General features: G+C 33.3%; 1 protein-coding gene across 2 annotated transcripts in view; it reads left to right on the top strand.

The window, feature by feature from the left end:
• Positions 1-27,053, top strand: part of LOC134529008 (serine/threonine-protein kinase SIK3-like) — a 129,872-nt gene that overhangs the window by 61,892 nt on the left and 40,927 nt on the right. For both annotated transcript variants that reach the window (XM_063362676.1, XM_063362675.1), the window contains exons 11-15: positions 1,414-1,554; positions 5,594-5,753; positions 6,343-6,455; positions 8,143-8,291; positions 22,905-23,074. In XM_063362676.1, the coding sequence (XP_063218746.1) occupies positions 1,414-1,554; positions 5,594-5,753; positions 6,343-6,455; positions 8,143-8,291; positions 22,905-23,074 (733 nt within the window). The remainder of the gene's footprint in view (positions 1-1,413; positions 1,555-5,593; positions 5,754-6,342; positions 6,456-8,142; positions 8,292-22,904; positions 23,075-27,053) is intronic.

The raw sequence follows: 27,053 nt of genomic DNA, 5'->3' as shown, positions 1-27,053 counted from the left end.
AAAGTACACACTGTACATAGTATCTCATGATGGTATTTTTGTTACACACTGTCATAGTAACTCCATAATAGCCTACTGTCCCTACCTTCAGTATTTATATGTACAAAATAATTTTACAACTGTATATTTCAATTTAAATTAGCTATTTGAATTTTCATGACAAAAAAATTTTCGAGCAACTAGTACCAATTAATAAAAAATTAGAATAAACTCTTTCAAATTATATTATGAAGCACAAGGACTAAAATGTGTTTATCCAGTTGCATTGCAGTTAAGGACTTTATATATTGGATGTTAATTTGGAACATTAGAATGAAAACAAATTTTCACACCGACATTACCATTTTATTGCTATTTTAAATATTCAAGTTCTTTATGCCCAGTACAAGAATATTCAGGGTTTATGTACAATAATATTGTGCTTGTGCTCAGTGGGGGAAGTAGCAGTGCCATAACATTTAATTTGTCCAATATATATTTTGGTTGTTTACGGTAACTATGGTGGTGCAATTGTAGTAGTTTTTGTGCTTCTGCAGAAACTATGGTGTTTCTACATTAACGATAGTTCTTCTAATGGTAGTTCTTTTGTGGTAACTGTTGTATTTATGCTGTAATTATGGTGCTTCATCCATGATTTTTTGTCAGTTGTCACTTCACGTTTACGTACACCATTTTTAATTTAAACCAGGCGGACGGTAAAGTAGGCGTTTATTTCATATGTTTATTTCTTTTCAGTAACACATGGTATGAATAATATTCATGTGGAAAAGGATGTATGAAGCTCATTTTAAGAAACTGCTGTTACTGCAGCGAATACTACAAAATTTTGTGTATGGCGCTTGCCTAGAAATTATACCTATTTTTTTGTGTTTGTAGTATCGGTTAACGTAAACAAAATTATGATGGCGATGCGCTAAATGACCGTAAATACGTTCAAACAAAAATGAAAATCATAAATACAGTACAAAATTATGGTAAAATCAGTTACCATTGCTAGCAAATTCAATACTTAATTATCTACATTGTTAATATAATGAAATGGCGGGAGACTGTAGCATCGCATGCTGAAGGTACTTAAGTTTGTAAAGAATACTTTTTTAATTATTTCTGCATCAACTAATCACATTTCCTACTGAACTGTGTTGTACGAGTTCCACAATTACTAGGTATATAAGCCTATATTACTAATGTTTGTATTAAATATGTTTCATGAATGTTTTATTATGTCCCTAAACCAAACAGTGAACTCCTCAAATTTGTTGAGCTTTCAAATCAGGCTAGAATTGAGTACTTAAAACTTGATTCGACTCAAAATTTCAAGTACTTGTGCACCCATAATTAAATTTGCATTTTTTTAAGTATTTGTAGTAACTGTAAACATTTTTTGTGACAGTTGTTTGTTTGTCTTTTTAGTTTGGAGATGCAGATGTGCAGTTGGAATTGGAATGTGAAGAGCAGCAAAGAAAGTCCAGTGGTGGCAGCAACAGGCCATGGGACAAGTACCACACTGTTCGCAGGCACACGGTCGGCCCAGGCGATACTGCTCGTGAGCAGGTGGGCTAACTTTGACATTTTTTTGAAAATAATAAAAGTGATACAGCGATGGCTACAACTTATAGATACTAAGGTGTTTGCTTGCCTTTAAAAAATTCTAATGCTTGTACGGAAGTAAGATGTAAGTGATGAGACATACCAATACTCAATAGCAATACTCATTATAATATTTTTTTTCCTATCTTAAAATTATTTTAGAATATTTGTATGTTTATAGAATCCAAATTTAATGTCACAGTTAAGAGAAAATATTATTTTTGATCTATCAAGGTTGACAGTTATGTATGAGTTGTATTAATCTTTATTTTCTGCAAAAGATTTCTAGTCCTGTCAGTAAACCCTCCTTAAGTCACATTTTGTGTTAAAAATACACTTACTATCCTTCAGTCATTTACTGTTTAACTGAAAAGGTAATCTCTCTTCCATATCAGTTATAATTGTATTCCATAATGCTTCATTATCTTACAGCATGTAGGTAATCTTTGAAAACTAAATTATTGAATGCTTAAAATCGATCATGTCAGGGCTGCTGTTTAATAATTCAAGCACTTTGAGTTGGTAGTTCTTATTGGAAGAAAACAGTTACACAGCCATATGATGTTATCACAAATATGCACTTTTAAGTTGAGGTATTCGCAAGCATTATGTTCTTGCTATGGGCCATTTTGAAAAATTTTGAAAATCTAATGTGCCAGTTTGTATCTTGTTTGGTAATTTGTCAACACTATTTCCGTCCCTTCTTCAATTTTTTTGTGTATGTTAAAATATAAATTCAAAAAATAAAAAATAATTTTAAAATAATTAATTTTCACTTAGTGTTTTAATTCCAGAAATGCATAAGAAGTAGGTTTTCATGTTTCTCTGTCTGGCTTAGTTTGTAAGAGGATGTGTTTTAAGGCAGCTGCTAAGTTATTGGTTTGATGTTTGATGTTGGTGATGTCTGTGCATTAACAAAAATTTATAAGTCCTCATTGAGTTATCAACTTGTATATAATTATTTTAATAGAATTTTGCATGGTATAAGTTATTCTTGATTTCATTTCATTTAGCAGAAGATTAGTAATTTTCTGTTAGTGTCCAAAACCTAGGAGGGCCATAAAATGGCCTGCAGGTTATAGATTGGCTACTACTGCACTAGGCACTTTTCATTTTGTAACAGATTCCATCCTTCATTTTTAATGCATAATGATAATGCTACAGCCATATGCGCAGCATGGTACGAGCATGTTTTTGTATGCTCCTAACAGCAGTATGCCATAATTTGATGGATTGCATTTTTTGTGAGTCATAATTTACTATCATACAGTAGACTCCCGATTATGCAGGTGCTGGTTATCCGGTTTGTAGGTTAACCATGCCATATTTCCATAAATTGTAAACACAAAAATAATTCTAGACTTTTTATTTCTGTGTGCGCACAATGGCAATGGCATTTGTGTAGAATTTAATACAATGAAGTGAATTAGTAATGCAACAAATTCATAATGTGATGAATCATCGAAAATATTTTGTTCTTTCCTCAATAGCTACAGTAAAACTAGCTTAAGACGTTCCCTCATAATACATTTTCCCGTTTATAATGTTTAAATAATAATTCCCTTGATCACTTCCAAATATCCCTATGTTAACTTTCCCATTCAAAACGTTTGCCTTTATAGATGCTTCCCACATATAACGTTCAGTGTTTCAGGAGTAAAATAATGTAATAAAGTTTATCTTTACACTCTTAAAATTTATTTATAGTTAAACTTTTAGACAATTGTTAAAACAATAGTGAACATGATCGTCAAAATCTTTGCCGCACGCAGCACGCTGTTACAATATATTTTTCGACCAATCATCTGCTTGCATTTGTATCCTTTGTGAGGCTGTTCCATCTGTACACCACTTCCCTCGTTCGAGGCATAATGTCTGACGAATACACAACAAAAACATACCACTAGCCATTCATTGTCCTGATAGCGTTACACGTGATGCAACTAGTACAGCAACTTGAGGAGATAATTCAGTTTCATTGTTTGTTGAGCACTGTGGTAACATTTTAATTAACTCATCTTGCTATTATTTCTGTTTTACCGTATTTACCCATAAATTGTGCACAATTTTTCGTAAAGCGTGTGTTGAAAAATCATTGTACAAGGCTTATTCAAAATTTGACAATGCCGCATGGCCACGCTGCATAATGCACAGGTTCCTTCAAGCTCCAAGGTTGGTTGACCTGCTATTGCTGCTTAAAGGAATGCCAGATATCTTGCATGTGGATTGTGCTTTGTGATTTTGTTTTTCTGTAAGAAGATATTACAATGATTGCCGAAGGTTTGCGGTAGCGATCATCTACCTAAAATGAAATAAAAAGCTCAGGATATGAAAACTTGTGCCTTGGGTGGAAAAATCGTTGCGGAAAATGGTACATGCGATTGCAAAGGGGGAAAATGGTTTTGATTAATGGTGTTATTACAATAATAATTTTATTTAAATGTGAGAATTTGCAGCGTGAGCTTCATCTGCAATTTTCTATATATATTTTTATAATTTTCCAAAATGACATTGATTTCAGTCGTCCATAACTGTAATGTTTATGTAGCTTCACAGCTGTAAACGAAACAGCTTCAATCGGTAGCCATTACACCCATAATTTTTTTTTCTGATCCATCATGGTAAACATATTATTCAGAGGCAATCCATAAATACAATATTTATTACCCGGTATATTTTAAGTAGAGTATACATACACGTATTTAAGACAATGAATTGTACTGAAAATATTTATGAATTTTGTATTACCCATTGAAGCAAAATTAAAGAATGCTGCAAAAACATAACCGCAGAGGTTAACACTAGTACCAAGAATGCTAACTCTGCTGAAGTTAGCTCTTTCCTCTGGATCTATTTACTGCCTAGTGCATCATTGTACAGAGAGTTTGGGACAACAGCCTACGTGTTTGCACGCAACTAAGGCAAATTCTGTCGCAGTTTTTTTTTACATCTAAATCTGCAATGATGCCGATAGACTTAATGACCCTCCTACAGGTGTCTTCTACCATTAAAAAATAAAATTCAAGAGACAACCACTGTACAGGTAGCATCAGTCTCTCTGAGAGCCTCCACTGTGTGGTTTTCAAGGTAACTTAAAATGTAATTCAATATTTTGAATAATTACTTAATTCCATAATAAACACTTAAATGTAATGTGAGGCTTTTAACCAACAACAAAAAATATTTGTGGTAATGGAATCTCCACAAATTGCCGAATTTTAAAAGAGAAAGCAGAATAAATGGGGCATAACATAAGTATGTCATTTTAATGATTATTTTTATGTAGCAACTGATTTGTACTATTTCTCTTTTAAGAATTTTTCCCTGATAATAATTTTTTATCATCCAGTCCCTTGAAAAACGTCTAACACTGTTTTGCTCTATTTTCTTCCTTCATTGCATATTAATTTCTGGTGACGTCCGAGTGTTCGGCCAATGTTATATCTCAAAATGTTATTCAACATTTATTTAAATGTATTTATAGTGTATTTAGACAATCCTATATTAGTATGGTAAATTAATCTTAACAAGGGTAGTGTCTTGATTTAAATAGTAGTCAGCAAGCACATTTTACCTGATTGGAAAAAATTTTTGATTATAGTACTTTCTTATGGGAAAAAAAAAACCTTTTTGACTAGCTCTGTTTTGATTAGAGCTCTTGTTTTACCGGAATGAATTAGGGCGTTACTTCGAGGGGCGTCTGTAGACTGTCAGGATAGAAAAAATTTTAATCAGTTTTTACTTTGCTTTAACCATGTTTTTTGGTTATCTGTGGACCACTTGCCAGTCACTACCCTGGCTAATCGGAAGTCTACTTTACTTGCAATGGTGTATTTATTGTAACATTGACTACAATCTATTAACTGTGCAAGCTTTTTTGGCACTGATAATAGTTCATACATTTAATTTATAACAGATAGCCCACACATAATTTTATTTACTAAATCATTAGATTTTAGAGCTTTTTAAATTCAGGCTTTTCAAATATGTACTGTTTCCATAGGTGTTGGAGGCTCATTATATTAATTTGGATAGCGAAACACTGAACATTCTTCCGAACACCAATCTTCCCGTCAACTTGCCAAAGGTTCAACATCAACCCTTGCAGAATTTTTCAATAAAGGACCAACATCTATTGAAGCCTCCCCCAGTCATGGGAGCAAGTAAGTATTTTACAACAATTCTTAGTCATTATGACAATGTATTGTTTGTAATAACAATATTTCCAAAATTTTATGAAAACATTGACTATTGAGATTCAAATGGAGTTATGCAGATATTGATTTTTTTAAACTTTTTTAGGTATCAAATTGACTACACACATTACATAATTTTTTAACTCTTATTTTTTTTGTTTATGTGCCATTAATAAAATGTAAATAATCAAACTATTTTGTAATAGAACATATACCACCTGCTACATAAATCATTATATTTTACACTTTTTATCTTGTAAAATAACTTATTGGTCCAATGAAAATTAATTTGTTACCTTTCTTATGACAGCTGCATAAAATGATAGATTTGTGATCCAAGAACCAATTTTATCACCCTTACTTGATATTTTTTTACTATATTTTATTTAAATATATTAAAAAGTTTTTTATTGACTGTGCCAGCACTCTCAATATATTCTTACTTGAAGTTTAAAGATTTAGCCCAAATTGCTGTGGGTTGGCTGCTCCCTTTTTGCACCCTTACATTTAGTTTTTGGATTCTTTGATAGATTTCATAGTGTCACTTTGGTTTCAGTTGGCGGGTTTGGACGGCGGGCGTCTGACGGAGGAGCAAACCTACAGATGTTCTTCGGAAGACAAACAGAAGGCTTGTGGAGTCACCCAGGCAGTCAGGAGCAAATACAGATGGTAGTATCCCTTTTACTGTCAAAAGACTGCTAAAAAAAAGTATGCAGAAAATATTTTAACGTACACTTTTTTTTACCGCGGAAAACTCGCGACCTCAAAATGTTAACCATAAAGTAAGGGTCTATTAATTTTAAGTAAATTGAAATATTAGTCTGAGATTATTCTTTCAATTCGAATAAAACTTGAAGACCAAGCTTAAATCTTTGCCATGGACTAAGTCGAAGATCACTTAAATATTTTTCAATGTTAAGAATGCTCTATCATGTAATTATGAGTGCTTGGAATATATTTTATCAACACATCTGGAATACCTCACACTGAAAATGGGCAGTTTGGAAAACATTTAGCATGTTTATAAACTGTTATTGCTTGTAAATTAAAATCAGTAATTTTAAAAGTAAAAATTACATGTTTCATTGCAAGATTAACTTAGGTAGCTACATTTTAGAAGGTGAACACATTATGTTTATTGCCTCTAGCTAAGCATCTTTTAAAAGGCTTGAAAACACGCTGTTATGTAAATTCTGAAAATCTGTCAGGAATTAAGGATTTTTTATAAGTACACCTATCCTTCACTTAGCACATCTTCAGATTGCGCGAATTAATTTAGCATGATGTGAATTTTACTGACCCAGTCTTGAATAGCACGTCTGTAAATTTCAGTTAGCACGAAATCTCCGCAGACAACAAAAAAAGTCGAGCATGATGTCACGAAGTCTGTTTCAACTGCTGTAAACAACAGTTAGCCAAACAAGGGGGTAAGAGATGCGTGCGCAGGTCTAACTACGCTATCAGCTGTTGTACAAACATCAGCTATGTAAAGTTAAATTGCGGCTATGGAGTGTAAAGGACCAAATGTTTTTATGTCCGCGCGTATGCCGCCGTGCCGTACTGTTGTCACCTGGCCAAAAACCGGGCCGTGAACTCAGTCTAGCCAGTGGCAGGGAATTCACTCAAACAAAAGCAACATCTGCCCATTCAGCTGCCGGTAACTGTACGTGCTTGATCACTCATAATGCATCGTGTTCAAGTATTTGAGACAAAACTAGAAGTATTACGGCACGCAGATTGTCATGAAGGCCACACTTATGTTGGTCGCACTTTAGTTTTAAGCAAGTCAACTGTGTGCACAATCGTTCAAAATAAGTACTCTTACCAAAAGTTTATATAAGTCTGATGCTGTTGGTTGTACTAGTGAGAATATATTTGACATTAGATACTGGAACAGAAATGAACAGATGATTCACATGGAAAAGGTTGTTAAATGAATGTTGCAATGAAAAATATAATCATTGGCCTGACAGGATTCGTGTGAATCAGATTGGTGTGAACCAGGTGGTGATTAAAGAGTAGAGCATATAGATATTAAATTATGCTACAAATTAATGCTCTGTAATGTATACTTTACACTTAATGTTGGTGAAATTTGGATACGGATTACAAATGCTTAATTACTTTATGCTTAAAATACATTGAGTTTAAGTATGAAAAATTACTTATACTGTTTGTACTTAGTTAATTACAATTTCGCTGTGTTTTCCAGGTTTGGAAGACTTTTTCAATTCCCTGAGTTTTTCCTGTTATCCAGATTTTCCTTGTATGTGGGAACCTTGTTTGAGTTCATTAGTCTTATGAAAATGGAAATATTAACCATGATATGTTCTAAACTGCAACTGTATGCTTACAGCTTCAACCGGGCAGTCCTACACTCTCTCAGCGTTCTCAACCCATTGTTCCTACAGCTGTGCACAACCGAGCTGAAATGCAATATACACCATCCGACCAGATGATCTCAAACACAGGAGAAGACATTCCAGATACTCACGCAGTTAACAGGTATAGTTAATTAGGCATCTGTGAATCAGTGATTTTAAGTTCAGATCGAATCTCAAAGCAAATATAAAATTATTCACAAATCTTTAGGTGTTAGCAAATCAAATTTCATATTTGTAAATAAAAGACAGCAATCAAAAAAGATAAACAAAATGGTATTTAGAAGTTTTAGTTGAACATTTAAATTGTACTACTGTTTATCCAAAAATGAAAATCACTACATTAAACCAAACAAAACAAATGATTTCCAGTACAATTTTTGTCTTTAAATACAGTAGAACCTCTATGATATGTTCCCGTTTCATGCATTTTCCCGTGTCACATGCCAATTAATTTTGGTCCCGCCGAAAGTGCTATACAGTAGAACCCCTATCATACACTTTTCAACGGAGGTCACAAAAATGGTGTATGATGCGGTAAAGTGTATGAAAAGGGAATGGCAATAATAACATTTTTTTTCAATCTAGCATACCAGCACAATGTCTGATTAAACTTAAATACATAATGTGTAAATAATTGCATTATATTAATGAAAGATATGAATTCATCATTATATATACATACAATAAAACCACCAGAAATGTAAAATACAGTCCATAACCAAGTAAAGCAGTCCTTTCTTGGAGGGGGGGAAAGGTTACGAAGCCTAAATTAGAAATTAAAAAATTAGGCTACTGTAAAAAGAAAATCAGAAATTTTTGCTTGTTTGTTTCATTTTACAAACAACTTTATGCAACAGAACAATTTTCAATAAAATTTTAACTTGAGAAACGTAAAATACAAAACAATCCAATCGTAAGAAAACAATAACAAACGGGTATATTCAGTTCAAAGATTAATGAATGCCCAAAATATGAGATCCGTGCCTTGGTAAAGCGCGTGCACCATTTTCATAATCATTGCTAGTTTGCGCCACTAGTCTCACTTGGTGCTGGCCATAGATGCTACTAGTGAAGTGCACAGTCTTCCTGATACTATCCATATCTATGGTGCGATAAAGTTACATTCTTACGTTTGCAAAGGTAAACAATAAACGTTTTTCAAAATAAAAGCCTTAAAACGTAGTTTATCAGGAGGAATATAACAAAATAAATTGGTGAATTGTAGGACTTTTCCGCTTTGTAAAAACGTATGAAACGGGAAATTTGTGATTTTATAAGTGTATGTTCCGGGAAAGTAAACCATTGTAAATATAGTACTTTCGGCGGGACCAAAATTAATCGGCGTATGACACGGGAAAATGTATGAAACGGGAACGTATCATCGAGGTTCTACTGTATTTACAATGGTTTACTTTCCCGGAACATACACTTATAAAATAATTAATTTCCCGTTTCATAAGTTTTTACGAAGCGTAAAAGTCCTAAAATTCACTATTTTTTTTGTTATATTCCTCCTGATAAACTACGTTTTAAGGCTTTTATTTTGAAAAACGTTTATTGTTTACCTTTGCAAACGTAAGAATGTAACTTTATCGCACCATAGATATGGATAGTATCAGGAAGACTGTGCACTTCACTAGTAGCATCTATGGCCAGCACCAAGTGAGACTAGTGGCGCAAACTAGCAATGATTATGAAAATGGTGCACGCGCTTTACCAAGGCACGGATCTCATATTTTGGGCATTCATTAATCTTTGAACTGAATATACCCGTTTGTTATTGTTTTCTTACGATTGGATTGTTTTGTATTTTACGTTTCTCAAGTTAAAATTTTATTGAAAATTGTTATGTTGCATAAAGTTGTTTGTAAAATGAAACAAACAAGTAAAAATTTCTGATTTTCTATTTACAATAGCCTAAATTTTTTTAATTTCTAATTAAGGCTTGGTGACTTCCCCCCCCCTCCCTCAAGAAAGGACTGCTTTACTTGATTATGGACTGTATTTTACATTTCTGGTGGTTTTATTATATGTATATATAATGATGAATTCATATCTTTCATTAATATAATGCAATTATTTATACATTATGTATTTAAGTTAAATCTGACATTGTGCTGGTATGCTAGAATGAAAAAATTTTTTATTATTGCCATTCCCTTTTCATACACTTTCCCGCATCATACACCATTTTTGTGCCGTCCGTTGAAAAGTGTATGACAGGGGTTCTACTGTAATACAATAATTGAAGAAATTTTACAGTTGCAATATTGTGATTTATAAAGTTCATAAAGCAAATGAAACAGACATTTTTCACAAATGAAAGTTGGTGACCATTATATTACACAAAGAACATGAGAAATTTTTGACACATAAAAGTTCTTCAGTAAACTTAAACATTCATCAATAAAAGAGGTTTTATTTTTTTATATTTTCTGATTAAAATTGTGTGTATGATTGGTTAGGTTAGCTTTATTAAAAATATTATAAAACAGTGTGGGTTTTTCGTTAGATTAAGTTTCATATTTACATTTTTAATTGTTAATTCATAATGATTTTACAATGTTTTTAATGTAGCTAACCAAACATAACCAATCGTCCACTATACAAAGTATTTGAAATGTAGATAACCTAACCAACTATTCCCACTATTTTCAAGTGTGTACAGTAAATGATGTTTTCTTAGAACATCAGTACAAATACCTCACTGTAAAGAATTTCTCACTTTAAAATACATATTTTCAAGTCCCAGCAAGATGTTTAACAGTTTAGTATAAAATACTTTCTCAAGTGTGGTAATGATAAAACATTATTAAGTTTTATTATTTTTCCCCCAGAAAAGATACTGTTTTAAGAATTCTAGATGTTATAAACATGTGATCATCTCTTTAACTTTTATAAAATTTCATCAAAAAATAAAATACTTTCTGTTAAATCATCAAGACATATGGAAGGTACTAAATAAACTGCAATCATTTGGCATTAACAGGGCAGAACCTACACATTTGGTTCAATTGTAGATAAAAACAATCGAAGTAAATATGAGTAGTCCAGTTCCAAAACTCGCCTTGTCCTCTTTTACTGGAACAGAGCAAATCGAGAAAAACTGATATGCAAAGAGGTTGTGAAATAGCCAACACACAGTAGGTATGAATCATTTCAAAAATTAAATTGAAATATGTTTCTTGAGGTCTTTGAAATGTAACAGTATACACAAATATTAAAACTGTTAAAATAAATTGGACAAGATGAGTTTTGGAACAATCCTTTGGACAAGGTGAATTTTGGAACAGTATATAATACAAAATGAATTTTTTCGTAAGGAAAACCAGTAACCAACTCTTTGATTACATCTCGTATTTTAATAATGATACAAAATACATTTTTTAACAAAAAATAATATTTTTTCTAGTGCATATTAAGATCCTACACTGACTGAAGTTTCTCCTTATTTTCTCAATATTGTCAACTAAAAAATATGTTGAACTATTTCAAAACATCATACTCTCAAATCTTCATCCACCATAGGTTCATCATCATCCTCTTCATGCACAGTTGTGTATTGTCTGGCAATAACATCTCTATAAAATGCCAAACTTGCATTCTCCTTCCATTCAGGCCCATAGTGCTTCGACAGTAGCTTATTAACATCATTGGCTTTGGCAGCATTTGGGTGGAGTCATAGTAGAACTATTACTGGGTTAATTTGTTGGAAACACTTGCCACGTCTGCAAATACCTTTACTTTCCATAAGGTCAGTTCGGTAATTGGGTTCCCCTCGAACAAGTACTTTACTTTCTTTTGATTTCTTCAAAATGAACCGCTTCGTGTTACAAAATTTGAAGTGCCATGAACTGGTAGGTCGCATAACTTCTGCAATAGCTGATTTACAATCGTAGAAAGCAAAACCAGCATTGCCAGGCTTGATTACAGTTCCGAACTCCAAATATATCAAAATATTATTGGGGTGACACTATCACTTCCTTTGCTTTAACCCGCTTTTCAATACGACCAAAAACACGGTCTGCTGGCAGGAATGAGTGTCCAGGTACGGGGAAAATGATATGTACTTCCTTGATGTGTTCTGGTGCTTCACACTTTAACCATTTTGATACCATACCTACCATCATACTATTTTTATTTTGGCCTCCGCAGCCGTCAGCAAAAAGCCTTATAGTTGTTATTGTGTAATCGATTCCAGTATTCTGCAAGCAGTGGTAAACACATGATGAAATTTCATTAGAGCCTTTGTGTGTATCAAGTTCTGTCCATGTGTAAATAAACGCGTTTGTTCTGTTTTAGACTATCCTTGACAAACAGTAAAATTATACACATAGAATTGTCTGCTAAAATAGGCACTTTGATGTGGTACCTTTGGTAGTACCATATTTTTTTGGCAATCAAAAGAAAATGTGATGGTATTATCATGATTTTCTTTTAGCATATCATAGAAAGCTTTCGAACGGAGTTTGTGAACCCTAAATTCGACTCTCAACCCTTGTTTCACATGCTCATTGTTTTCAGTTTTTATTTTACCTTCAAGTTCAATGCAACGAGAGCACTTATCTGTAGCTGGACTACGAAAGCTGACATTGTAATCATTGTCAAAAATTGTTTACAACAATTAATAAATACTTATATACAGTTATACCAAAATATGAATATGTTTATGTGATTATAAAAAAACAGTTTTTACCTTCTAAAACAATGTTACATTAGACTTTATATTATGTGGACATAACCACTTTTGATTATTGCAGTTAGTTTGTCCATGGCTGCTTATAGGACAAGGTGACTTTTGAAACAGTTTATATATATGGACAAGGAGAGTTTTGTAACACAAAACCTTGTGGACAAGAAGCGTTTTGGAACAGTGCCTGGTTTTAAAATTGTGTCTGTTATTAGACATGGGGAGTTGGGGAACGTGTTATAATACTCTCTATTGCGCACTTATAAAAGCTGCCCAAAACAATAAATAACTCAATTTTCCTTGGTGATGGACAAGGCGAGTTTTGGAACTGGACTACTCATATGAACAAAGGAATGGTGCTAAAAGTAAGTAAAACATGTTTGTAACTTCGTTTACAGTTATTTCTTGGCCTAAATTATAAAATTATTAAACGTAAAGTGTAAACAAATGAGAAGATGAATTATTTCCATTAACTTATTTTCAGAAGTTTTTCGGGATTAAGTTCTTGTGTACTTGAAAAAGACCACATTTGTGTGTGACACCAAATAATAAAAGAAAAGTTACATAAAAACAGATATAAATATAAAATGCCTAGTAGTTATGCTTCTAAACAAAGCCATCCTTCTTTTATACTAAATAACCCAAGATATGATGATACAAGATATATAACTTTTGGTTGTATGCACAGCACAGCACAGCATAAATAGCAAAATATTGTGTTTGAGACATAATTAAATTATATTCCCTGACCTTTCTAGGTTTTCCCTGACCTGATAATAATTTTCCCTGACCCAGATTTTACACAGTTATGCTACTGTACTTTTAAAAATTAATCAGCGTTCCTTTTTCAAACTGCAATTATTAAATAGACAAATGAGCAAACAGAGATTGAACTTAATTTTATTTAAGGTTAGGCAATATGAGTGTGATATGTATTTCTAGTTGTTTATTATCCATGTACAAAACTCACCAAGAGTAAAAATATTATGAGATTATGTAAGTAACCCATATGAATTGTAGCAGACAATTAATTTACCAAATTAAGACACAATGATTCTAAATGAAAGCCCCTTTTCTGAAAAAATGTTAATAAAAATTACAAAATGCCTTTTTTTTTTTTTTTTTTTTTTTTTTTTACTTTCTGGCATGTTTTCCAATTATTATCTAAGAGGCTATTGTGATACAAGTAGTGTACCAGTAATTCACTATTATAAGAGTGGTTATGTTAGGTTCATTAAAAATACTTAATAGTGTGGATGGATGTTTAGGTTAGGTTACTTACATTGATGTACTTTCAAATTGTGTTTTTTGTTGGTTAGCCTCATTAAAACACTATAAAATAATAAAGATGTATGGTTAGCTTAAGTTAGCTACATTATATTGGTAATTCCTAACCAATTGTTCAAACAATATTTCAGGATTTTAAATTTAGCTAACCTAACTTAACTGGTTATTTTCACAATATCACAGTAGTTGTAATATGTAACCTAACCTCACCACTTGTATCACAACATCCTCTTAAAGAATAAGTGTAAAACATGTCAGGAAGTAAAAAAAATGCTATTTGGAGTTTCTCATTATATTTTTTTTTACTGAAAAGTAGCTCTTATTTAGAATTCCCTAAGCCGCGCTATCAAATAAACTTCGCATTCCTGAGATTTAGGCCATAACCAAAAATATTTGATTAGATTAAGTCTCACATTAAACTTAAATCTTAGAACTATATTTCAACTTTCTATTAAATTTTTATTCTGGTCTTGCATAATCGTTCCAAATTATAAAATGCCTAAAAAGTTTACTGTAAAAATAACATATTATTCTGAGTACCGTTGTAGACATCTACCAGTTATTTTTTTCAGCACTATATTCTTGCCATAAGAATACCATTAAAAGTTTAAATACTTCCATTAAGGTTCTTAAAGAAAATTGTAAATATACATCTCCACAGATATTAGGCAGAATATATTTTATATACAGTCAAACCTCTATCTATCGAACTTGCATGTATCGATTGTCCGTGTTTATCGCATACTTTCTATGGTCCCGGCAAAATTGCCATACAACTAAGGTTAAAAAAGTCCGCTTGTACCGATGTTCGAATTATCGTTTAATCCGCATTGATCGTTCAAAATATGTGGTCCCGTCACTATAAATTATAATAGATGATCGTTTAACCATAAAGATTTTGCAGAAATAACCATTTCTTAGAAAGAAACCGTCATAAAAACAGTAATGATAGTATACAGTAGTAAATATCACCTTAAATCTGCAGCCAAGTAATGGAGCACGTAAATATGAAGAAAAGACAAATGAACAACAACTTACGAATAAATATGGATGATGTACCATAACTACAGTACAAACCCAATTGTTATCCTAAGATAATAACCATAAAAAGAACTAAAGATTCTTTGTCGATACCATAATTACTACAGAAGCACGAAAGCTACCACATTTGCACTACAGTTACCGTAACAACCAAGATGTCTATTTACCGTGATGGTGATGTATTTATTTATGACATATTAAAATTAAAGAACATTATTGAAAAAAAGGATGTTAAATTTTTATATGTACGTTTGGCACATGTTGCGAAGAAATAATGCGATCTGAAATAATGCAGTACTACTACGAAAACTGAAAAGGGTACTCGTGGATTTTTAGGTTATGGCAGTCTCTCTCGTTTTTCAGTAATATCGGCCGAAAATTAACAAGCGTATCGGAAGTCGGCAGAAATGCCGATTCAATTAAATATTGGCAAAATCGGCTTCTTCAGGACAGCTCTACATTTGATGACATGAGTAAACATATTTCAGACTTCAGGATATTGAAAACGACTTTAATTTCCATGTAGATTTATTGTGCTTATGTTTTTTTTTTGCAAGTGTAAATTGAATTAAGTAAAATACTTCCATTTTTATTTATTTTTCAACTGATTTAACTTTAATGACAAGTAACTGACATATTTCTGACACTAATTTTGAGGTTAAATATTATTTTTTAAAAATTCTTAAGAGTGAAGTCCACATCTATTGAATGTCCGCATCTACTGAATTTTTTTGTTGGTCCCCTGAAAAACGATAGATAGAGGTTTGACTGTATATGAATGACATGTTTACCCTGAAGTGAGGAAAAATTGGTCATGAATGAAAAATGAGTACCGTACTGACATTTATTTATTTATTTATTTTTACTGCAGTGAAGCACCATTAAAATTTTGGCAACAATCTTATTTTTTTCTCCCTCCAGTCACGTATACTCTGAATATCTTCCCCTAGCATGATTTCCCATTTCCTCATCAATTTGAATCATTTTAGGGGTTTTCAGCTGCCGTAGATAATCACAACCGTAAACCTTCGGTAATCATTGCAATGTCTTTTTCACAAAAATATGCACTTTAAAACCACATGCAGGATGTCTGTCTGCCATCCATTAGGCAACAGCAGGTTAACCAACATTGGAGCTCGAAGGAACTGATGCTATGCACCGTTGCCTTGCAGCATCATCAAGTTTTGAATAAGCCATGCACATGCTTTTAAACACACATTTTAAGAAATATTCTGCATGGTTTATTGGGTAAATATAGTAATATGCAGATTAAATTATACAGCTAACTCACGTTTTACAATGAATAGCCACTGAAGAAACCATTACAATGCAGAAATAAGTTTTATCTCAAAAAATTTCCTTGACCCAGCAAAAAATCCCTGACTTTTCCAGGTTTTCCCTGACTCGTTTCAAACTCCCTGACTTTTCCTAGTTTTCTCAGTCTGTGGCCACCCTAATATTGTTTGCAGCTGTAGTCGAAAATAATATTATGAACGACATGTGGAAATACTTTGTTATTGAAATTTGTTTTGTGTGTTACTAATCTGTGACTTTCCGCATTATGTATTCAGATATGGTGTTGATCAAATTGTGGAAACAGCAATATTTCATGCCAAACTTTGTGTTTCTACAAAAAAAAATTTAATTTACCAAAAAAAAACTGAATTCAGTGGTTTTTCACCAATTTCATGCTTCACCATTTTCGGTACCTAGATATTATAATCGTAACCTAAGCGTGATTGTACTAGTTTGGATTTTTTTCTCTTCAGATTCTATTCGAGTTTTCAAATCAAATTTTAAAATATTTTATTTGTATTTGTTAGTTTTAAAGCTTTGCAGATACCCAACAGTTATTTTCAAGTAATATTTTTTTGTGCCTGAGGAATAAATTAAAAATAAAGACATGATTTGAAAATAGATATTATAGAATAACTGGAAATGGTTACAATAAAAATAGTTGGGAATGATGTGATAAATGAGTTATGTATTGCACAGTGAAGAACTAAAATGCCCTTATTCAGCTTGCTTCCCCAGTATACAAATATGTTAAGAAGAGTCAACATCTTTATTTTGCATTTTTTATATTTAGTTGGCCTGTGCTGATATTCAAATTTTTGAGTACGGATAGTTTATTATTCGTATTCAATTTGACAATTTGACAATTTGACTAACACTTCAAAATAATGAATATTTGTTTGCCTACAAATATTTGACATAGCGAACCTCGTGTGTTTCGTATGGACATTCTTTTTTATTATCAAAAATGACTTTATCATACTCCATACCACCTCAGCTAGCTCAAAATATTTGGTCTAGAGTGGACATAAATTTAACACTTGCAGAAATTTTTTGGATGAGAAAAAACATTTAAGTCCCAAAATAATTATTACTGCCAACAACTGGATACTTGAATAACGTCTCTCGGACACAAAGTGATATTAACTGTTTTTTTATTATCCTGTACCAAAAATTCACATTAGCACAATGGCCGCCATCTTCCGACCATGAGAACAAATATGTTTTGAAGTTATAAACAAGATGAACATAGTACCTTCACAGACTCCAAAACAAACATGTTGACTGTTGACAGGTACCGAAGGATGAATATTTAAATGCAGTTCGCAATTGTATCCCGTGGTTGCACACGCTTTCACAGTACAAGCCAAAGGACTTAGTCCTTGGAAAAAAGATGAAGTTCACTCGATCCTTTCTATGGGCGAAATACCTGCAACTGTGGTCAACAAATTGTAATTAAAAGTTTGAAACTATAAAAAGGTTGATTATAGCAGTTAGCGCCCTAACCACAACCACAAACTTCTCTCTTCAAAACATTTACTTGTTAATTTTGAGTCACCGCCCGACACGCGACCTCTCGGTACCTCGTGCTGACACTGACTAACAAACGAGGCTACACAGCCGCATCTACCTGAAGGAAGTGGCAAGTGCGTCACCTCTCCAACCAATCACAGCACAGCTCTCACAAACCCATAGCAGTACACAACATTTCTTGCCCCTTGCAACAAGGCTTTTTTGACAGATTACAACAAGAAAAAATTACGAAGTCTGTAGACATCATTTTTAACCAATCAAAAAATTACATGGAAGAAGTACCAGCTAATACTGGCGCATGGCAACAGCACCCTGATGAACTCCAGAGTCTTTCTTCTCTCATGCTCCAAACTCTCTCTCTCTCTCACACACACATTCTTACCAATCTGCTAACTATTGCATCAGCTTGTTCCAACAAAGAATCATGGCAGACAAAAAAAAATTCAAACGAAAATTACACGAACTTTCATTTACGTACATAGCAAAAACAAGGCACCCTTTAATAATATGAAAGAGCATCTAAATAAGTAAAAATAACGCCTAGGGGCTTATTCACCTTAAAGTAAGAAAACTGTCAGACTAACTTAAAAAGTATAAAATAATGTAAATCATGATTATGAAACACAGCAAACACAGCAATACTTCTTAAAAGGAATAAAATGCCTATTATTTAAATCATATGAGGAAACCTAACAATAGTACTAAATATGAGACAGCATAATAAATTGCTAATTAAACCATTTAACAAGTGGGAAGGGCAGTAACCTGGGTCATTACAACTTATCTCCTCGAAAAAATAAACCAGTATTTGTCCAAAATATTTAGTTTATCATTTTGGTTTTCCTGAATAATTCCTATATAACTTGTAGCATTGCACAATGAGGATTTGTTATATACATATATATTTTTTGGGTCATAAGAATATTGATTAAGAATAACTTTGATATGAAAGATAATAATTATTTAATATGGAGATAAGGATTGTTTAGATCTGTTAAGAATTGTTATTTATTACTTTGGTTAAATTTCATGGAAAGCCTTAAAATACTTATTTCCTTGAGATACTTAATTATTTAATTTGAGGGTTAACTCCAGTTCATAATAATTAATTTTGATATTTGATAATTAATGTCAGTAATTGTTTTGTTTAAAGCAGTATAGATTATAATTTTACAGGACATCAATTTTAAACAAAAGTTTTTAATATGAATTTCAACTTTGTTCACTAAATTTTGAACATTGTATTTGAATTTTTTGGGTAATTTTATATTCTATTGGATATTGCTAGCGTAATATTTTGAGAATAGTCTGGAAGGTACAGAAGGAAGAGCGGACAGGCGCGACACTCTGGCGTCAGAAAGTTATTTTTCACTTTGTAAATGCGTGTTTGGGATTTACGCGTCACGTTGTACGCACAGCTGTAGCGACCGTCTGGAAGGGTCTATGGAGGCTACCACTAGCCAGCCAATCAGGGCGAGCCCTGGCGTCAAGTGATGTGCCCGTACGAATTTCCTTATATGGTCATGTTTTGGAATTATGTGCGCTGATTGGTCAGTTGGCCCACGGGGTTGCCTCCCTTGTTTTCACCTTTACAAGGGAAGGTAATCTCGTCGACCAAGTCACTTGTTGCTCGATCGTCGCCGAACTCGGTCGCGTCGTTGGCAAGTCGAAATTCAAAAAAAGCTTTTTATTGCGATGTTTGCGTACATTGATATTTACATAGGTTTACATAGTGGAACACCAGCACATTGTGCTCTTTTTCCATAGTTTATAGACATTATACAACCCTTCATATATACATTTGCATTTATTTAATAATTGTTTTTAGGAGGAAAAGTTTAAAAGACAAATGGAAAATTACTAAGAGATAATTTAACGCCTAGGGGCTGGGGCCAGGGCGTATTTTTTCAACCTAAGTTCATTTTTTCGGACTAATTAACTAGAAATTTAGGCCCTAGGCGTCGGCATCGGCCCGACTTCGTGTGATTTCGGTCCACGATCGACGGTACCTTGAGTTATGTAGCTAACCAAGGGACATTACTAAGTTTTTTTTTTCTTTGGCGAGTGACAAGACTCCTCGACCATCAACGGCAAGATGTATGGTGCTGTGGTATGTATTTGGACCTCATCCTATCAAAATTCAAAGACATCGTTAAAATTTGTATAAGAAAGACAAAAACTGTGCAAGTAACGAAGTTTTTCTAACTAAATTCATTTGTAAAATTGTGTATTGAGGCCATGTAACGATGAGAAAAAACATTTTTTTTCAAAGAAATAAACAAAGATAATTTAATAAACTCTTTTATTTCCAAATAACGCAGAACCATCGTAATGAAAAATTCCTCAGGAACATTGTTTGTTTTGTTTTATTACGTTTCTCTGTGTGCTTAGCCGGGCAAAAACATACAACGTAACAAACTATGGCCTTTATAATATCTTAGATTTGCATTCTCATTGTTGTTAATTTTTCACAATTATTTTGTCATAATATTCAAAAAGTTTGAAGGAGGTGTAAGAGGGTTGTCTGAAAAGTTTCTGACCTCAACATGAAGATGGCAGCACTCGTCAACGAAAATTGGGGAGTGTGTTTAGTCATGTTTTGGAATATATTGTCTGAAATTTCAGCCATTTTGGACAAGCAGTTGTTTTTTTACAATTGTTTGCGTGAGTGTCTGCATAATAGTTGTTTACGAACGTGATACCCTCCTCATTCAACAAAAATGTCTGTCCTCTGAGTGCAACTTTTAGCCTAGGGAACATAAAAAATGTCAATAGGGTTTAGATCAGGTGAGTTAGGAGGGTGTTCAAGCAGTTCAAACTGCAGTTCGTAGATTTGCACCATGGCAACCGCTGAGGTGTGAGCTGGTGCATTGTTCTGGTGAAACAGATTTTTTTGTTTCTGCCAATGTGACATTTTTCTGCAATTTCTGCCTTCAGCTTGTCAAGTAATGATGCTTAGTTATGTTATTCTTTTTCCAAAATAATTTATTAAGACAGTTCCATGACTAGCCTAGAAAACAGTATCTCTGTTTTTTCTCCGGCCGAAGGAACAGTCTTTGCATTTTTTGGAGCTGATTCTCCCTTCGCGGTTTTTGGTGTTGCAGACGTTCATCGTCACCCGAGCTGGAGTGGCCATGTTTGAGTTGAGCTGCCCGAAGTATCCCTGTGGTAACTGATGGCGCAGAGTCGCCGTGCACACCATCCAACTCGTCTTCAATTAGCGTAGGCGTTTTGCCTTTAAAAAACAAATATTTAATGACCCTTCGATACACATTTTTTTCATTTTCACAAAAATATGCGCATCGACTCACGAAAATGATGGTTAAAAATCAATTCACATCCAACATGGCTGAAATTTCAAGCAGTATATTCCAAAATATGACTGAACACATTCCCCAATTTTCATTGACGAGTGCTGCCATCTTCATGTTGAGGTCAGAAACTTTTCAGACAACCCTCGTATTACATACAAATAAGTTTTGTCCCCTTGTGCTTTCTAATGTGCAGAAAGTTCTCGCACAGAAAAATTAATGACTCATTTAATTTAAGAGCATTAATAAACTCATAAAGTCATAAATTAATTATTAAGAAGAAAATAATTAAGGTTTATATTTTTAAATTAAAAATTATTACTGGGTGTCTCCTGCTGTACGTGTTTTTTTTTATTTATTTTTTATTTTTTGTGTTCTGTCACTAATTTTACTAAACAAATAATGTGAGGGAGCTATTTTGTTTTGACCTTGAGCGCTAGGCAACAGTATACGCTTCCCTGTCTTCCTACGCACTGTATCATGCGTGTTTACACCCTAGCGAGCCGCGCCAGTTGCTCGGAGATAATGGATTGAGGGGCTTGTTATTATTATGCTACCACTCCGTCACTTAAATTAATACTTTGAAGTGTTTTATAATTTTTCTCAATTATTGTTTCCTAGTTAATCTGTTCTATGTGCTGAGTTTGATGTACATTTGATAATTAAATAAAAAGGTTGGGAATCTCAAAGTCTGCTGTTTGACACCTCTGTCACGAAAAGTGTGATAGAGTGGTATGTTTCATGACAGAGTTGTAATTTTTGATGTGTAACATGTGTGTGACATTTGGGGAAGAAATTTCATAAATGCGACGGAAATGTGCACAGGAAGTTGGAAGCAGCGTGCACCATTTAATTTTTCGGTGTGACCTGTTACGCCAGCTGAGTAGTCCAGTCTTCCTGGACCATGTACTCGGCTGTCTGGCCACAGTGCACCGCCCAGTAACACAGGCGGGTGACGGCACAAGCCCGATGCTTATGTGGGGACCACACACTGCAGTGTTTCACACATCAGCCACCTACCCAGAGACCCACACGGTAGATCATCTCAAATTTGATGATACTTAGAAAGTAATGAACCACAACATAATATAATGGCAGTTCCAGTAACACCTAAGTTAGTGCGTTTCTACATCAGATATGTTTTTCATGATTCATTATCATTAACAATGTACATACTAGGTTATTAGATTGTAAATAAGTTTTTACGTACTTACGGTATATTTTTATGGTAACTGTAGTGGACAAGAATGGGGTACAGAAAACCCTTTAGTGTTAGTGTGTGACCTTGTTTGATATGCTAGCTTTTTAACCAATTTTTGAAGCCATTTCAGGTGTAGAAATATTGGAATATCTAATTTGGGGTTTGTAAAGTATCAGCTTCCCAAGATAAAACTTACATTCCTTATGGTTATTTCAGTTTTTTTCCCCTATATTTCAAATAAACAAATAATAATTTTCTGTATCAGATAATTAAATTCAAAATATCAACTTGGTTTTCTATGTTTCATGTTTAATTTATTTTAAGAATACAAGTGGTATTTTGTTGAAATTTCGTAAAGAGTTATCTTTTTTCCAGGTACATGCAGCAGCGTGGGAACAGCAAAAGACACACATTGGCTAACGCGGAAGAAGTGGAAGAGGTTCACCGTAAAATGCAGCAACAGCAGCAACAACCAGCTCCTCCTCAGCAGCAGCCAATTAGAACACGCCGTACAGGTCTCCTCACAGTCATGGAGCGCCCACCAGGTATTGTGGCAGGGTTCAGTCTAAACTGCAGGAATCATACACTCTGTGTTTAATTAACCATTGGCAATTTTTTATAGATCTGTAAAAACATTTTGCAGCTTGGTTTCAGTTTACACATCTTTGCCATGTAGGTATTTAGTGTATGATAATAAAAAAGAATTTACATAAAAGTAATTGACATGGCATTATGTTTTGAGTACATAACATTTACTGTTTCAAATTATAGTCAGAAGTAGTAGTTTTGTTGCATCTGCAACAATGACTCAAGCAAATATAACATTAGGTATCTGTTGTGTGCATTCATGTTAATTGAAGGAAATTTTTTATGAATGTAATAGAGGTTACTGAGGCTAGGTTAGCTAACTAAGTAAACAAAAATGAGACTATCTGTTTAATCAACTATGAGTTTCTCCACTGTAGCATGTCTACCTGCATATTTGTGAATTTCTTACAAGCACTTTACATAAAATGTACATTATAAACCATAAAATTTTATGCTGTGATATTTCACCTTTCTTCAGAACAATCCTCTTACTCTGGTAGCTTTTACAAACATGGAATAATATCTGTTAATAAAATAACTATGTTCACTAACTCACAAGTTTTTCACGCTGTCTGAGTGATCTTACCTAAGGTGTAATGCGATGATCATTTTTTTCTAATATGAATATTCAATTTAAGTGTAAAATTGATCTATATACACTGTTACAAATGCAAATTGTAATCTAGAAATAAGGTGTATGACCATGCAAGCACAAAGAAATGTTACCCTTTCAGAAACATTAAATTTAAGGTAAAATAACTTGCTATATTAAAAAGAACATTATAATAAGTTATTAATAAGGTATTTTGACATTTAACCTAATGAACTGGAATTGAAATTAGAATATACATTTAGCTTTGTTAAGTACCCAAAATTTTATGCATACTACATATATTAAGTGATAAACATAATTCTGTGATCATTACAGTGTAGTGCTAAGGTGCAGCAACACTAAACTTTGGGGTTTGTATTCGGGATGATCTAGGTTCGAGAGCATGAATTTAGAAAAGGTGTTTTATTGATGTTATTTACATTTACAAGAAGACAAATTTTTCAAGGCGGTTCTGATACTCCCTTTTCAATAGTGATACTCCAATACGACCGCTAATACCTGATACTACAATCAAAATTTATAACTACTGGCCATATTTTATAAATAAGTAGTTGTAACATAATTTTTTTATAATTATGTTTGACAATGTAATTTTTTGTCTAGATCTAAAATCAAAGCAAGTTTGTAACAAGTCACAATCATGCCCAGCTAAGACAATGACTGTTCTTGTACAAGAATTAGGCCTGTGCGAATATTCAAATTTTCGAATATCAAAGAAATAGTTTATTATTTGTATTCAATTCAATTTCAAATACTAACTCTTTGAAAAAACAAATATTCTCTCATTTACGAATACGGCTGTGCGGTATCTCGAAAGTATGGAAAATTTCGGGATGTCAGAAGATTTTCTCGTCAGGCAGGAGCAAAATTTCTACATGATTTTCGTAATATTTTAGGGTTATTTACGTGGATATTTTTGCTACATCTGGTCACGTAAATTTTGAGAAAACTATATTGTAAAGCTGGATTTAACACAATAATTCGGAACCATTACTAACATACAGTGAAACCTCGTTTATTCGTTCCCGCATTGTAGAATTTCCCGGTTTTATTGTTCAATGTCCGTGGTCCTGAAAAAATCCCGCAAGAACAATGTTAAAAAAATCCCGTTTCCATCGTTTACGAATATTTTTTAACCCGGTTTAACGGGTTGAACTTTACAGGCTTTTTACCGATTTCACATTCAAATTCCCGAGAAATATTCCAGTTTACGCGTGTCTACACGACACGCAATACCAATATTTACATATGGCGGCCATTACTAAAAGAAAACTAATAAAGTGAGCATGACGCTGTTGCTAACAGGTTCACCAACTTCGATAAAACAACAGACGAAAGCTAACGCTCGCACGATAGTTCTTGCTTTGTGCGATAATCGACACAACAATATAACCGTGGTCGATATACTGTACATACTAGCCCAACGAAAACACGTTTCTATTTAGCGGCAGTGAAATCCTGCGAGAAACATAGACGAAATTGTTCATCCTAGCGTTTCCGTGGCCGGCCGTATATGCGCGAGATTTTCTTTGTTTACGGTAAATTAGCTTTACGCATTTAACTCTAATGCACGTGTGAAATTTGTAAAGGTTCATTGATATGTATCGGCCTACAGAAGAGGTTAAAACCATTAAAGAGCGTTTAGAAATTATAAATGCCGTTGAAAAAAATCCAGGCGAAAAACGGGTTGATTTGGCAAAGCGCCATGGTATTCCTCCATCGACTCTTAATTCTACCTTCGCTAGAAGAAATGAGATTCGGAAACAAGCAAGTCAGTTCGGCCAGTCTTCAAAAAAACGGAAAATGGCAAGACAGTCGAAATACAGTGAGCTTGAGAAAGTTTTGTTTTCTTGGTTCCAGCAAGTTCTGGCATCAAACATCCCAGTGGATGGCACATTTTGTTCATTTAAAAAAATTAAGGAAGTAGTGAAACCCCTTATTTACGTTACCGTTATTTACGTTTTCCCGTTATTTGCACTATATTCTTCAGGTCCCGTTTGGTTCCCATTTAATCCAATACAATACTTTCACGCGAATTACGTCTCAAAAATCTAATCCATCCCGCTATTTACATCACGTAACAACGATAGTAGGCCTAAAAACATTGTGAAAAAGTAACTTTTATAGTCGGCAGTGAACATTTTAAATCGCAAAATAAACATACAGTAGAACCCTGTTATAATGTTCCTGCATATAATGTTTTCCTGCTTATAATGTCATATTTTTAAAGTCCCAATATTTCCCCCATAAGGACAATGTATTTATTTGCTGCATTTAACGTTCATAAATAGTCTAATTTCCTGCTTATAATGTTTGCTTTCTAACATTCAATAAATGGGGAAAAATGTTTCAAAACCAAATTATTCCAACACTTAAGATAAAAAGTTTCCTTTATGTATGTTTATGTTTACAATCACTGCCATACAATACATGAAGTTTGTTAAAATACAATTTTATGCATTATACTGAAGGTACACAATGTTCATAGTTACGTGTCAGTTGGCACCCTTAGTCAACTCTTCTCTTCCTTGCCATTCCAGTGGGTATTCAGATGCACGTACATAGTCCTACGATATTTAAGTTGCCAACCATTGAGTGAGGGCATAACTAAAAGTGTTTTCTATTGCTTACAAATAATTTTTTTTTTCATTCATACGTAGGAATCCCAAAATTAAACATTTTCAGGTGGCGAAGGAGTAGACGTTGTCACTCTTAATGTTGTCATGAATCGTGAGACAATTTTACAAAAAAATGTGGCAGTGTATCTTTAAAGACAAACAAAATTTAACCAGGGAACAAGACGAAGTTGAAAAATTGTTGGCTTGTTTCAGAAAATTCATGTTTCAAGTATACTATCTTTGGTTTTAACATTAAAGTTGTTTACATAGCTTGGTGAGTCCAATGGTACAAAGCTCGAACATTGTTAAGTGCTAAATTGAGATTTCCTGCTTATAACGTTTTCCTGCTTATAATGTTTTTTTCTTGTGCTCCCTTGAAAAACATTATAACAGGGTTCTACTGTATTTTATATCATGAAAAGTTGCTTTTATTTCTAAACATATAATAATTTAAGCCTAGGCGTGTAAAAGTCCGAGTAATTATAGCAGGAGGCAATCTAAAATGTACTCGGGAAAAACGTAAACTCACGAATGTATAAACGTTCTGTTACTATATTTATGTCACAACTTAGCCGAAATACTGGTACGAGACATAAACCTCACTAGATAAAATGAGCGGAGTCTTGGTAACTGTTTTAAACGTATTTTATAATTTCGGAAGTATTGTACAGTTGACGCATATTTTTTAAACTAACCATTTATATC

This window comes from Bacillus rossius, chromosome 2 (assembly GCF_032445375.1).
Source record: "Bacillus rossius redtenbacheri isolate Brsri chromosome 2, Brsri_v3, whole genome shotgun sequence".
In the NCBI taxonomy this organism is placed as follows: domain Eukaryota; kingdom Metazoa; phylum Arthropoda; class Insecta; order Phasmatodea; family Bacillidae; genus Bacillus; species Bacillus rossius.
The sequence above is the reverse complement of the archived record's forward strand: the minus strand, read 5'-3'. Positions and strand labels throughout refer to the sequence as shown.